Below are 15,363 nucleotides of genomic sequence, written 5' to 3'. Positions count from 1 at the left end.
GTGTATCTTGCACAGTGAAAGTAAATTATTGCTCACTGAAGTATATTTCCCTGGCTTCGTGATTTCCTATTCTTAATCACGCGCGCATTAATTCTTGTGGCGCGTGTGACTGATGCATGGTAACACGAAAAGGTAGCGTTCATTAAATTTCTTACCGATGATAATCCCAAATGAGGATCTTGCCTCGCCAAGCTACGGTCGTTTAGCGGAAAGTCACATTTTTCGAGGGATGAGCGCGAAGCTGTTGAAAAATAAGCGCTTCTGCATAACGATTGGCTTAACGATTCGTCACGATTCGATCGTGCGTCTCGCATTCACTGGTGTAGCATCCAATATGTATATGAATTCATACATCAGAAGTATCAGAACATAAATGTATATTCATGTCCTTAACGGTGACAGGACTCGTTCTGGACTTCCTGCAGTCGTCGTCGCTCCCTTGACTCGTTCCAGTCTTTCAATCTCACACCCGCGAGAAATTTTGTTCTTCTTTTTTCGTTTTTTCGTTTTTTTTTTTTTTTTTTTTTTAATATTCTCACGATTCCTGACCGTACGATACCTCGAGTTGGGTCCCACAGGGAAAGGCGCGAAGACATCTTATTCGCCCGTGACAAGGGAGTGAGTGCAGATATATAATCGATAAAAAAAAGTGACCGATCGAATCAGGGCGTCGCGCCGAAGGGATCAACGCCTATTCAGTGTGTATTTGTGTATTTGTGCTCGTTCACGTGACTGTGTATCGTGTACGTATCGTGTATGTGCTAGGTAAAACGGAGAGGATTGGAAATCGTAGTGCCTCTATGTTATCCGTCTGTCGCTTTCTCTCTCACTCTCGCGGTAAAGCGAGAGAGAAGAAGCGTGGGTAGAGTTGCGGCGCCAACCTGTTGCCCAACCCGACTAGAAATTTTATGGGTGGTCCTGATCAGGTATCCCCGATTTCAGCATCAGGTCCGGACTAGGAACCCTGATCAGGACCTAGCAAGTCTTGTAACGATTCTGGAACATAAGGACCTGATCAGGAAGACCGATCAGGTCCTGAAAAGGTTCATTTGGAGATCCTTGTCGGAAAACGAGGTTATAATATAAATAAATATCATTATCCTTGTTAAGGTCCCGATCGGGTTCTTTTGAAATACCTATGGAGAAGCAGGGTTATCTTATAATATATTTTTTCAAGATCAGTACTACATATATTAATAGACTTTTTTTATTCAATCAGTTTTATTCTGTTAGTTTATTTTTTACCACATTTTTTTTGCCGAAAAAGTACTGTGACACCAAGAAATATAAAAAAATATAATAAAAAAAAGAATTTCATGAAAAAAAAAATAATTTGATTATTTTTAGCTTTAGCTTTATATATTATTTCCTGGTGGTAAATAAAGAAATTAATTATTCTTGTAGAAAAAGAAAAAAGTAACTTATCATTGTCATGAATTACTGAGAGTAATTCATTGTTTTTCATGAAATCAATTAAAATGTACATTTCTAATTGTTTGTTCTTTTTATTAAAGAAATTTTATTTCTACGTATGTATGCACGGGCAAGAAAAATTTGAACCAAATTACCAAGTTGTAAAAAAAAGAAGTAAGAGAATAATATCCTTAACTCCTTTCTTTAAATTTTATATATTAATACAACCCAATTTTTTTTTGACAAAAAGAACAATACAATTGGAAACTTACAGTTTAAATCTTTCGTGATATTTTAATGTGACGTTCAAGTTTTTTGCGCATTTTTTTTTCGAATATTTCCTTGGCCGTCCCAATCCTTAGCGTTGTTAAAAACGATTCGAACAGATTCTTTAAATGTTGGTTCTGTTAAATTCGCACCATCTTCCTCTTTGAAAACTGATGAAACTGCATCTATAATAAAACAAAAAGCCTGTTTATTATAATGAGCGATAACCAGAGACTCAATTTAAATATGAAAACTCCATGTTATTTACCTTTAAGACACAAGTATAGTTTGGATTCGCTGAACACATGTTTGCCAGTTACTGCTTTCGATGTTGTGAACGAAAGAGCTAAATCGCGTGACATGTATTTTCGAATTATTTGACCCATGTTTCTCCGCAGGCCAGTTTTCTTATTAATAGACAATAGTATTTGACGTATCTGTAAGAATATGTTTGAAACTGTGAAAATCAAGGTCGAAACTGTTTTTAAAAGTTTGGCAAGTTCAAAAATCATTTGAAGAAACTATACAAAAACACAGTAGAAAGAAAATTTCAAAATTTACCAATTTTTTCCGAAACTGCTCACTCGTTGCTATCTCTTCATTGAGTTTATTGAATTCATCATGATTTCGACATGGAAGTGAGAAATCAAGAACCTCTTCAGTGAAGTTTTTATTCCAATCAATAATATCATCATTTGTTGGTTTGATTGTCTGGATAGAGTTTTGAATGGAATTTAAAGCCGCTGACAGGTCAAGTATTTGTCCTTGGATTTGGCCAATCTTATAATTCAATGAATTCAGCTTTTCCCCAAAGAATTTGAACAGCCGATCTGAAAAAATAGTGTTTATATAGTTAGCGATAATGATCAAAGTAGTTACATGAGTTTGGAATTTTTATAAAGTCTTATCTCACCTTCGAAACACTGATTAGTACTAGTCGAAGGTAAATTTTTCTTGGCATTCCCAAAGGCTGTTGAACATTTTTGAGGATGTATATCAGTTTGAAAGGAATTCAAGCCCTCGGAATGCTTGCTGGTGCTCGCAGAGAGTATATCTTTTTTTTTAATAGCGACAAATTTTCCTGAACTTTTTTGAGAATTTTGCTTTATTGGTGATGCGATAGAAGAATTGTTCAAACTCTCTAATGAAGTATTGTCGCTAGATTCTTTCTCAGAACTTTCCACAGGATCGGAAAGCTTTTGTCGAGATGGTTTTTTCCTTGGAATTTCAGTTTTCGTTGCTTGAGTTACATTTTTACTTTTTTCTTTCTCCAATACTACAAAGAGTGAAAACAAATTGAGGTTTAATCTTTTCTCATTGTAAGTTTGAAATTGTTTGTTACAAAATAGTCTTACCTTCGATGGGCATCAAATTATCATTGAGGTCGAAGCTTATGTCACTCAGTTTTTCCAAAACCAAACTATCTTTCAATGGAAGAGATTTGAATTTAAAACTTTTTTTATCCTGAATTGCTTTTTTCTTCGCATTTTTCTCACTATCTGTTGAGTAAGCATACGGTTTCTGTTCCAGTAAAAGTGCTTTTTCTTCTGCTTCTTCATAAGTAGCTAGAAAAATGATTATTAACACAAAATGTTTTGCCATCAATTAAATCAAATAAAAAAACTTATTGAAACTCACAAGCTCTTCCTCGGAGATCCACCGGAAAACTGGGCCACTCGTCTAGTGGTTTTTCACAGTTTTTTAACATTTTGTGTAGAATGGATATTGTTTTTTTCGTATACGGTTGCGGCATAAATTTGCACAACAATGTGTCTGTAGCTTCATCATTTTCGAGCCACGACGTAGGAACAATATCGATTTCCTTTTCTTTTTTATCACTTATGAACATCACTAACCTATATTTATATTCCATCGTGTCACTCTTTCAGTTTTTTTTCTTAATGACGAGAAAAACGAGAAACAATTCGAATGACGAAACACGTGGCTGATATTTATTTGTAACACTTTTTGTTATTTTTTTGTTTTTACACCGCACAATTAACACCGCAAATTAAAATAACCACTATCAATAACCCGAGTGTTACCCGCACGTGTAAATGAAACGATGTACGAAACACGCGAGCACGCGGCAAAAACGTGGGAATACCTGCCAAAAACGCGGGAACCCGTATAGAAAACGCGGTAAACAGGCGCGCGGCGCGTGCGTTGCGATGCTACGGTGGCGCTGGTGTAACAACACTGCTCTACAAGCAGTTGTTTATCAACATGGTCACTAAAGTAATTTTTTTTTCTCCAACATTATTTTCTTTCACAAATCTAGAACCCACAATAATCGATCGAAAAAACAGTGTTTAGTACGGTTATGGATTTTTTTTAATGTTTTTTTTTCGTAACATATTTATCACTTCAATGCATTCTGTGAAACAACGGAAGTTTAATCGCGTTAATGAAGCAAAGGCATAACGTACATTTTTGTTTCATTTACGTTGTCAATACAGACGTGCACCATTTTTCGTTGAACTTCGTTGAGGTAAAGTACTGCAGCATTACCATTTTTTTTTCTCGAAATTCGCCACATTTTGAATATTTCCGAGCTGCACGGTTGTTCATAAACTGAGTTCTTTTTACGCATGAATTCTCCTTCTATCATAAGAGAATTAACATTTCCATCCACGGGAATGTATATACGTCCAATTTGGAAAACACGATCGTTTGCCAATAAAACTGTGTTGTTTGGGTATTTGTCCGTGATGATTGAGTTTTTGAATTGTACCCGTTTCACATTTACTTCACCTAAATTGTTCGGGCGTAATTGTCGTAATATTTGCACCGTTTTAGGTTTTTCTGGCTTTTTTTGGTACTTGGAAATTTCATTCAAGCGGCGACACAATTGAGCGAGAGGGTTTTTTCCATGCCGCAACAATTTTTTCATTTTTCCCAATGTGTTTTCAAACGGATAAGCAGTGATTTTTGACATTGGACAATTCATATACTGAACATCATCAGCCAAATGAATCAGACCATGCATATTTCCAATAAGAGATCTTTCTCCGTATATTGTTGGTGCAAAGAAAACAAATAGCTCCAGTAAGTATTTTGCATGTTTCCATTTACTAGTGGCTAAGTCACTAGACCATAATATTCGACATGCAATATGCAGGAATAAAAAATGTCTATAAACATATTTGGGAAGTATTTTTTTAAAAATAATAGGACCAGCATATAACAAAATAAATTGAAATTCTGTTGCTTTGAATTTTTTAATTTGAGAGAGAGATCTTGTTGCTCTTTGAAAATCATTTGGTACTTGGAAATGAAGTTCTGTTAATAATTTAGTTAATCGTCTTTTGTCGATATTACTTAGTCTGACTGTCTTTAAATCACCATCTAACCAATACTCGAAAAGCTTTTTCATCACACCGAGAAAAAGGAGGTGCATTGGGTCCAATAGGAATTGATATATAAAATCAATTGGCGGTTCAATTTGAGTCAATGGACTGATCCCATTATGATGGTGTTTATTACTTTGAGCCCGGAAAGCAGCATCTGTTCGCAGCTCTTCAGCAGTTGCTGAATAAATGGTACGGCCATCCTTTCGACGTCCGCGTACTGTGCATCGCTCACATGCATAATATCCTCCGGCATTGATGATACATTTCAAGATAGAACGAGCAGGTCTGTCGCATATGAATGCTTTAATATTGACGTCAAAATGTTCTTCATCAATAAAGAATCCATGGCGTTGAAGTACGTTTATTTCTTCAATAAATTTTTCAAAATATTTATTCAAGTTTTCTGGTTTTCCATCACCGCAACAAATGGATACTGGAAATGGCTTGTAAACATCAGGATCGTTGAAAATTTTACAAAGAATTGGCCAAATTTGTTTAGAACTTGATTTGAAGAGGGGTAATCCGTCTACATTGAAAAGTAATTCAATTGAATTGACTTCATGCAACGCTGGATTGACAGTGCTCTTGAGATTTTCAGCAATGCCAAAATAAACAAGTTGTCCATCTATATTTTCACCAAAATTCTCAATATCACAACTCATACTGTTGGTTCCTAGAAATGTTTTGGCACTTTTTGGTAAATTCGGATAATTGTGTCTTAATATGTTTAATAATCCCTCTAAACGAGAATGAGGTATCGGTGGATTTGTCAAAGCCCATCGTCGTATTTCCTCAATGGTCTCAAATTCTTCATCTTCATTTTCATCGCTGCTTGTTTCCTTATCAGACTCATCATCTTCGACGCTTATATCATCACCACAATATTCATCTCCATGATCAATTTCAGCTTCCTCTTCGGCACCCAATCCTTCGTAATTCCTTCTGTGTTCTTCTAATTCTCCGTTGAGATCACAAACAACATCAAAAATTTGACCTTCTAAACCAGAACTCTCTTTGTTATGATGATCATTATTGTCATCAGTATTCAAATTATTAAGTTGTATGGGAATCTCACGATTTCCTTCACCTTGATCATCTTGTTGTGAGAAATTTCCTAATTCTTCAGATCCCTGAGAAGTATTTGGCATTTGACGGTTAATATCACGATATTTTTTCACTCTTAACCGCGTCAACTCTCGAGTTCTCCGTCGTGAATTTTCGTTTTCATCAGCCATAATATGAACTAAAGCGTACCGCACGAACAACTCTTGTTCAGAAATTCATGTACACTTATATCATTTTTCACTCAGTTCATTTACTTAAAATCAAACTGTATAATATTTAACTTTCGACATAATAAACATTTGGTGGCGAAACAAAATCTTCACTTCAAATATTTTTCTTTTAATCATCGTGTCAAGAATTAACAATCTTGAAAACTTTCCACGGGTGACGAGAAACGGAAATATACTATTATTTAATCACTTTCATTATATGGGGAAATTCAAAATTACATAAAAAATTTTTGAATATAATTGAACTTATTTGAATAAAACCACAAAACTCTTTATTTATTTTTTCCAGAATAAAATTATCGTAAGCGATTCAAGGCACGACCCAACGAAACTAAGTCAGAATAAGCGTGTTATTATCATAGCAGCGCTATAGCGAAGTAACCGTTCATCAGCTATAAAGCTATAGGGTCACGGATTCGCAAATGCTATACAAACAAAGGCGCCTTATTCAAAATAAATTTTCAAAATTTTCTGCAACTTATAAAGTCAACAAGCTATTTTTGCTATGACAACATAGCTATTTTGTTTATGGATTAAAAATGATTAACATCGTTTTTTCAAATCGCACAGCCGTTATGTTTGAACAATATTTTAATAAATTCATACAAAATTGAATTTTAATAAGTTGTTTCGATTCATGTAACTCATCCCATTTTAATCTCATTCTAACGTAAAATCCAGTAACAATTACAGTGACATATAGTTCTATTTTTTTTTTTAATTGCTTTCGAGAAGTTACTTATTTTCATCTTTTTCGAAATTTGTCACACGCAGTCAACATTTATTTACTGCGTTATTTTTTACCATGCTTAAACCTCTTCAGGCAACTAGCAGGTGAACCTTACACAGGCTGTCCACACTTAATCCTTATGAGAACATTATCGGGTTATCCTCAGGCAGGTTCTCCACACTAGAACCATAGATGAACCTTTTGTGGAAATCATTCAGTGTACATTAATAAGGTTATCCATGCACGGATATCATGAGGACCTTATAAGGCATACCACACTTCGGATAACCTTATCAGGACCCTACACAAAACCAGGATATCCTTACCAAAATTTCTAGTCGGGAAGGATCGGACTCGTTTCCATTTAGAAGACTCTCTCGCGGTCTTGACGCCTTTTGCTTACTCTATCTATATTTATACGTATGAGCCGCCGGGGCGCACTTTCCAGCGATATCTCTCGATCAGAAGTCGTCTTCGAACAAGAAGTGTCCGGGTCCATCGTAACTTGGTCCACCTTGTCATCCCTCTTCTTTAATTTTTAAAATTTTTCCATTACACCGATGCGTAACACGTTCATAAACGTATCGAAATTTTTCAGAACATTCATGTGCCATATTTAATATTTCAACCGTACTGGCACTTCTATTAGCATTCGACAGGAACTCCTATTTTTTTTTGATTTCTCAAATCTTTGGAACCGAGATTTCTTGTTATATTGACAAAAAATCAACCAGAGTCCACTTCGGATAACGGGCTAAGCCGCCCTCGTAATCGTTGGTCAAGTGGTCGGTACAAATATCCCACATTCTTCCCCACTTGAACAGTCGCTCGAGAATTGGACGGTGCACGACGAGCCCCGCAAGCATACTCGAGAATACTTTTTTTTTCTTCTCTGAGATTTGAGCTATTCAATGTATATTACTTGAGTAACCTCGATGGGAAAAATTTCGGAAAATATTTGGACTTTTATACACGACGTTGAGTATGACAGAACTTGATCTTGTTGTTCACAGTCGAATAGAATAAAAATTCAACATTGGAGGAGTACTTGATAAATATATTTTCGAAAAAATTTTCTTGGCATATACAAATATTATCTTTGAAAAATTGGTATCGACGGAAATTGGTTGAGCTGATACTTCGAAATTGCTTATTTCGATCGAATTTCTGCATAAAGTGTTTTCGAAAATCGGAACGCAATCCCACTGGAATAACTCTGATGCCATGTTGTTATCGTCGAATGAACGTAAGCAAGTGAAAAGTGATCATATCTTTCCGATCAGTTTGAATAAATCGCGGTGCTGGACGCGTCGTACAAGCGACGAATTTACGAGTGAGAAATCATCGACTGTCACAGGTGCAATGATGGCAAAAACTTTAAGAATAATAACGTCGTTACTCGTTCTGTCGATCTTCGGTGTTCATGCTGTTGCGACAACACCGACGACGCGCGAATTGCTCGCCTGTCGTGCCAATCTTACCGCAGACATAAAAAACGAAACGATTTTTCTCGACAAGATACATCAGGCTGATTACATATTTACCGGTAAAATAAAAGAATTGCGGAGAGGACATTCGGCTCGAGTGAGGGTGAAAAGAGCTATAAAAGGATTTCTCAATACGACCCTCGAACTCGTGCTCAACGATACATGCGCGTCTTACGTTCGACGAAGTTATACTGGAATATTCATGGCCCGCAGAGATTCGGGTTTTGGTGATCTACGTCATGTTGGAAAAATTGTGATGAATTTTGGACCTATACCATTGACTTTGGCAAATTTGGATCGACTCAATGCAGCAGTTAGAGGTGAGCGTTTATATCCTTTAAGAAACTTCATTATTGAATTAATTAAATAAGGTCGTGTATGATCCCCTATTTTTAGACGCACTTTCGTCATCAAACCGTGATACGCCTTTCTCGAATTCAAACGACCAGCTCGGGGCTCTTATGTGAACAAATAATCAGTATAAATAAGCTCGCGGCTGATAACTGGCACTACTATGACAACAGTTGTAGGAGAAGTATAACGGTTGAAAATGACAGATCGAAATAATTTAGAATCTTAGTTTGTAAAGGGCGAAGGCAACTTGCGATTCGCGATACCTTATATTCGGGGGATTAGACGATTTTTATACCCGCAAAATAGTGGGCATTCATCAGAATTCCGTATTTGATCATGCACAAAATAAAATCTATCCGGATTCAACATTTAATCTAGTTATTTCTTAACGCGTTATTCTATGAAAAGATCGTTCGATACAGGAGTTGAAGTAACACGAAACATTGATAAGAAAATTTTAGATTGCTCAACTTCTTTCCATTAACGTGCCTGCATCAATTATGCATTGGTTACACCAAAGCCCCATGACGCATATGTCATTCCTTATGACGTGCAGATAAGTATCTCGTATGAGGGTTGGCAATAAAAAAAAAAAAAAGAATGCGTTGAATGGGAAATCAAGCAACTGTATTGAATTATTATCAGCGGGTGAGAGTTAAACCTTAGGAAGAAAACTTTCCATAATTATTACGAATAAGCAGGACGAACGATAAAGAGCGTGTAACGAGATTCCGTATGTCGTTTGCTCATTTATGATGGATCAAGTTACATACAACGTGGGTAAAAGGGCGCCGAGCCAGTTCGTGTTTTGCCATGTTAATGTATCTTGAAGGATCTTCTATACCGATTTATGTGCATAAGATGCATGATCCAGTCGTTGGATTATATTAATATAAACAAAGTGGCTTGAAAGGCGCTATATAATCAACGAAAAAGGCTGATCGCTTATTGAAAAATAATCCTTATTAGAAAATTGTATTTTTCGTTTAATTTTACATGGAAAACCATCGTCAGACTATTTTTATTCAATTCCGTTGTGGTACATCAGTAGATATTTTCGTTGATGCTATAATCGTCGTCAAGCCTCCGCTACACCGGACACCGCAGTGTCTATTCGCCTCTGTGCACATAAACGTATCATGATTACGGGCCCACGAGTACATAAGATTATCCAGTGATGCCTTCCGGGTATATCCAAAGGCCTTCCGGAAAAATGACACGATCGCGTCGATCCTTATAATTTAAGCTCCATTGGCTATACCTTTTTTTTCACTTTCTGTCAAAGATTTTTTTCTTCTATTGCAGAAAAGTGGTATTCTCGGTCGTTTTGATTCAGCGTTGAAACTCGTTGTCAACGACGAGATGTTCAACAACCATTTAAAACGCTAATAGACCGTCGCGCTTACCTGCATATATGCGCGTATCAAAATCCGTGCATAAACATTTATATCTACGTAAAACTATAGCATATGTACATATAAAATATTGTATGCACTTAATCATTTCCCCCGAAGGCAGAACACTCCTGCGTGAACGTTTAGTTTCAATATCTCATAACGTTTAGTAACGCTAGCTAATTTCTCTTCCGTTGATCAACTAGGAGCGGGCGTGTGAATTATTTACGACAGTATCGGTGGCAGACATGAGATATATTTTATTGCCGAGATGAATATTGCACTATTGAATCGTTCGTTATTCAAAGCATAATCATACCGTGGAAGATCGATTAAGTAACGAGAATTCCATTCTTTCGAGTCTTATAAATAAACCGTTCAGACAATGCGTCCAATAGTTTTGATGGTGACAATTGTTTACCATAATACACGGAGAGACTTTTATAGCAATAATTACTATGTTTTTATAGTAATGTCGAACCATATCGATATTACAATAATAATCGCTACAGAGTGTGTCAAATAATGCAAAAGTTTGGGAAACCATTACCACAGTCCATAGTAAATAACGCGCTGTACTATATCAAAAATGAAAATCGATCGAATTTTGATTAAAAACATAGTAAAAAATGAAATGATTCGATGAAAATTCAGGAGATACCATAGCAATCGTTTCTCTGTGCTATACGAAAAATTGCATAGCTTCGTATTTTCGTTTTCAAGCAATCGCTTCGTTCATAAGCGGTATTTGTCAAGTAAATCTTTGTCGAAAAGAAAATTTACTTCTTTTTGGACGGTGCGACTCAACAATGGAAACATTTTTGACATTTCACCAATTTGTCCAGTCCAATTTACCAATTTTTAACATTTCATCAAAGACACGAGTGACATTCAGATATTGATACATCATTTGATGTAAGAATGTCACATGCAGACCTAAATTTAGCCTGTTACTGTATGCACTTTGGTGAAATGTAATAGAATGGCGATATACAACAGCGCTGCTACAAAACATAACAAATTTTTCTATCTATTCATCTGAAATATTCGTATAAGAGTCTCTTCGTGTACTGACAAATTTTGTGATTTTCCCATTAGTTCATGTCGTGTGACAAGATAAAGTTTATTTCGACTTGATAGGATTGTTTTCATGCATGAATTCATTACATTACTTAGAAGTCTGTGCAATCAATGTTACCGATTAGCGAGTGTGATGGAAGATCTTTTGTTTCCGATCGCATTTGAGCAAGTTCTTCGTATCTGTTTCAACTTCCATGAACGAGGGGGCTGTTGAGGAAGTAACTTGTCGATAGGAAGTGCAATAATCGTAGTGCGAGTGTTTTGTTTTTCAGTTTATTCGCAATGCTTATAACTTTGATAATCTGCTTATATATTTTCATAGAAGTGCATACTGCTGCACGAAAGCCATGTTCAATTTTACTTTTTTAATGCTGCGGCAAGTAAAAAACACCGCGAAGGTGCGAGACCCGTAGAATCAGGACGAATATTTTTATTCAACTGTATTAGTAAGATGTGTGACGTTATCAAACATAATGGCTTTTTAAATTACACTATTCCCCTTGGAAAGACTTTATCTAAATTATTTACAAATAAGAGGAATCTCTCGGTCGCAAAATCGAGAAGAGATCGAGAAGTCGAGGGACTCGTTCGATCTGCATACACCTGATATTGCTGACGTGGATCAAGATACTTCCAAATTGTCTTTTTATTTTATAGAACCAAGCTAGCTTGCTTTTCGAAAGCAAAATAAAATCTGTGCCTTCAGCATTCTTACAATCAGTGTTTCGCTCAACTAGAATGAAGAAAAATGCCGGGGGGAGGGAGGGAGAGAGAGAGAGAGAGAGAGACAGTGAGAGGGAGAGGCTGCAAGAGGACATATGGTGACACACAGCATCTGGATATTACAGCAACCACACACGACTCTTTCTCTTTTTCTTAAGTCGCATACTCTTTGGACAGCGCCCACGCATTTACCCAAACGACCACGTAGATCTAGCGAAGTGGCGCGTGTTCTGAGAGAAAGAGAGGAAAACGAATGTACGTAGAAAAATACATATGCGTTTCCGAGCTCGGTTGCAACGTACTTTTTAATGCCTTCCATCCTCTCGCTCGGCAAAGAGAGCTCCTGCTTCTCTGTCACAGCCTGTCTGGCTCTGAAGTATTTCTTGCGTGATTCTCGGTGCGTTTGTTCGCTCGATGTAATGGGCGTTCTCTCGACCTGCCAACTCCATTCGTTTCGTCGCTCAGCATACGACATAACTACTCTACCGGTCCGTGCGAATCCACTGTCACCGGGACAAGAGCTAATATGCGCGCCTTCGTTTGTCGGAGTTCTAGGGATCGCGCGATTGTTCAGTGTGTGCGTGCAGTTGTTGAACCGTGCTGGAATGCGCTTGTCTGAAAACTTGATAAATGCTCCGTATCGCTTGAAAAAAAAAAAAAAAAAAATGAATCGGTTTCTTCCTAAATTTTCAATGTGATTTCCAAAATATTATTATCAAGTACCAGCTTCTATTCTTCTATTAAGCAATACAAGAGTCCGCTTAAAAGGATTTTTGGCGACTCGCAATATTTACCGAGATATTAAATGTTAAACTTGCTTTTTAAACACGAGCGAGTATATCTATATCGTTCGTCTCGCTCGGTCAGTATCCCCACTCTGCTAGTGGCGGATTTTTAGATTATGACTTAGGAGTTGGAGTTTGAATTTTATAGAGTTCAATCTTAAAAATTATGGCATCGTTCAAACCAGGTATTTTCTGGATTTTAAAGGAAAAAACCCCAAGATTTGGTTACAGCAAGGTTTGAATTTTATATAAGATCCAAAACTTATTGTAACCAAACCCGGTTTTTTTCCTTTTAAAAAATCTACTTGAGAAAAAATTTAATGAAATAATAAGATACTTCAGTCACATATAAAATTCAAATTTTGCTGTAACCAAAACCTGGGATTTTTTTCCTTTATAAAATCCGAGACCTAACAGTTTAACATTTGAACAAATGTTTTATTTTTTAAATAACTTTGATAACAATAATCAAAAGATTGATGGAAGAGGAGTAGTGGCATGTAAAGAGTGGGGGTAGCAACGCGCGAGTGTGAGGGTAAACTGAAGTGCCTGTGAAAGCAGCAATAGCGCGTGGCAAGAGATATATATACACGGAGAGAAAATTTCACTAAAAACTACTATGGTGCCATAGAAGTAGAGTTCTATATCGGTAATATTTATTAATTCTTACGAACATACATAGTCATTTTTTGTGAAGCGACTCGTTGAAAATTGATGAGTGATGTCAAAATAAATACATCGGTACACATGTATACCGATATATTGTCGTATACAATCGCGAATGAAATTCTGTTATTTACCATAGTAAATTTCGAAAGACTTTGGCGTATGATCGATTCTTGTGTTCGAGCTCCTCAAATGTTACTATGTTCAACTGTAAATTTCAATTGTGAAAACGGTATTAAGTATAGCAAAACGGCATAATAATTATACTTGACAGTTCATCATCCAGTCAACATAAATTTGACAACGTTTCCTTGGTGAACTATGTTAGGAAAAAATAGCACAGTTTAAATCTTTGTCACATCAAAATACGGAATTAAAAAATTTTCATTCAGAATTGACTTTGAAATTACAATATTTTTGGTAAAAACCTTCAAAATGGGCGATATAGAAGCCCAATACCATGGCAGCATAGTAATTCTTACTATTTTTTTCTCTCCGTGTAGGTATATCAGAGCGTGTTTCAATTATTCAGGAAGAATTCAGTATTTTGGAAAATATTGCGAGTCGCCAAAAATCCTTTTAAGGGGACTCTTGTATTGCTCAATAGAAGGTGTATGCCAAATTTCATCGCAAAATTCGGTTTTGGGCTTTCAGAAGTTTATCCACCGATAGTCTCTAGAGACTCCTTAAAACTAGGAACATCCATGGGTTTAAGCAATTTTTCATCATTTTTATTAAGCGCTGTAATAATTTGCAGAATTATTCCAATGTTACTTTGGATAATTTTTTTGACCGTCGCTAAAAGTAAGGTGATTCAAGTACCGTGGAATTTCACATACATCCTTCTCGGCTTTCATCCGTCGACGAAGTGTTTTGAGTCTCACGCGAAACCGGGCCGCAGTATCTTGGGGTATAATATAGTTCGGCCCACGCGACACCGGTGTTGTCGTAGAGTTGTCTCATGCTGGTGTTATTTCACTTGTATGCATCTACGTACCGTGTGCGTAGAATCGGAGTATCATAACCCCCGTGTACAGCAAAACGAGCTCGCTAACACCGACACGCCCAGAAAGCGTGGCAGAAAGCAAGAGAGACGAACGAATTGCGAGAGTTAACTGCATAACTGGCTAGCTCTATCGCCCGTAACCAGGTGTGTATTTCAGACGGGCATTTCGAGACTATTTTTTTTTATCAAGCATTATTTTTTTGTGACACGAGCGAACGAATGATTTTGCCAGTACTCAATTTTATTTATACATGTAGAGTTTAGAGGGAAGATCGATATTATGTGTTTATTATTCGGGGGAAGAAAAGTTTCTTTTTCCTTATGTATCATGATAAGAGAGAACAAGATCGTAAATGAGAGTTAGGCATTCAGTTGGGTTACCAATCAATGAATATCTTATCAATGATTAATCGGGGGAAAATAATCAATTCAGATTTTTGTATTTAGCGCTTTATGGTTTTCTGGCCCTATGAATTTTAGTGAATCTTTGCAGAGGACATAAGACGTTGTTGCTCGTCGCGTAAAGGCTCAAACGATTAGCAGTGACGGGTTCTTCAGCCATCACACGGTTTTTGTAAACTGTGTTGCATTGATTCGAACAATATCCTAGTGCTGTGCGCTGTGATTAATTTTTTTCGACTTACATGCGATGGTATTAGTTCTTTCCCTCTCTTTTTTAAATAAATTTTTTTATATCCCTGGTATTGCACTCATTCCGAGACATCATTTCCAACTGTCATACGCCAACGCCGTTTAAGCACATTACCAATAATGTTCTGATACTTGTTTTATAAAATCGTTGATTATTAT

General features: G+C 36.5%; 3 protein-coding genes across 3 annotated transcripts in view; 1 reads left to right on the top strand and 2 right to left on the bottom strand.

The window, feature by feature from the left end:
* The window catches only part of LOC122411591 (uncharacterized), a 206,299-nt gene that overhangs the window by 101,573 nt on the left and 89,363 nt on the right, over positions 1-15,363 (bottom strand). The gene's annotated exons all lie outside the window — the stretch shown is intronic.
* LOC122417181 (uncharacterized) lies at positions 1,532-3,747 on the bottom strand. The gene is made up of 6 exons (XM_043430506.1): positions 3,319-3,747; positions 3,036-3,245; positions 2,594-2,956; positions 2,242-2,510; positions 1,949-2,117; positions 1,532-1,865 (listed from the first exon to the last, which is right to left on the bottom strand). The coding sequence occupies exons 1-6, from the start codon at positions 3,551-3,553 to the stop codon at positions 1,720-1,722; spliced, it is 1,392 nt and encodes a 463-aa protein (XP_043286441.1). The 5' UTR covers positions 3,554-3,747; the 3' UTR covers positions 1,532-1,719.
* The window catches only part of LOC122417190 (uncharacterized), a 49,661-nt gene continuing 41,940 nt past the window's right edge, over positions 7,643-15,363 (top strand). The window contains exon 1 of the mRNA XM_043430519.1: positions 7,643-8,865. Within this exon, the coding sequence (XP_043286454.1) occupies positions 8,283-8,865 (583 nt within the window). The 5' untranslated portion in view covers positions 7,643-8,282. The remainder of the gene's footprint in view (positions 8,866-15,363) is intronic.

The sequence above is a fragment of the Venturia canescens genome, chromosome 1 (genome assembly GCF_019457755.1).
Source record: "Venturia canescens isolate UGA chromosome 1, ASM1945775v1, whole genome shotgun sequence".
NCBI classification, from domain to species: Eukaryota; Metazoa; Arthropoda; class Insecta; order Hymenoptera; family Ichneumonidae; genus Venturia; species Venturia canescens.
Note: the sequence above shows the minus strand (reverse complement) of the source record. Positions and strands in the feature narration are given on the sequence as shown.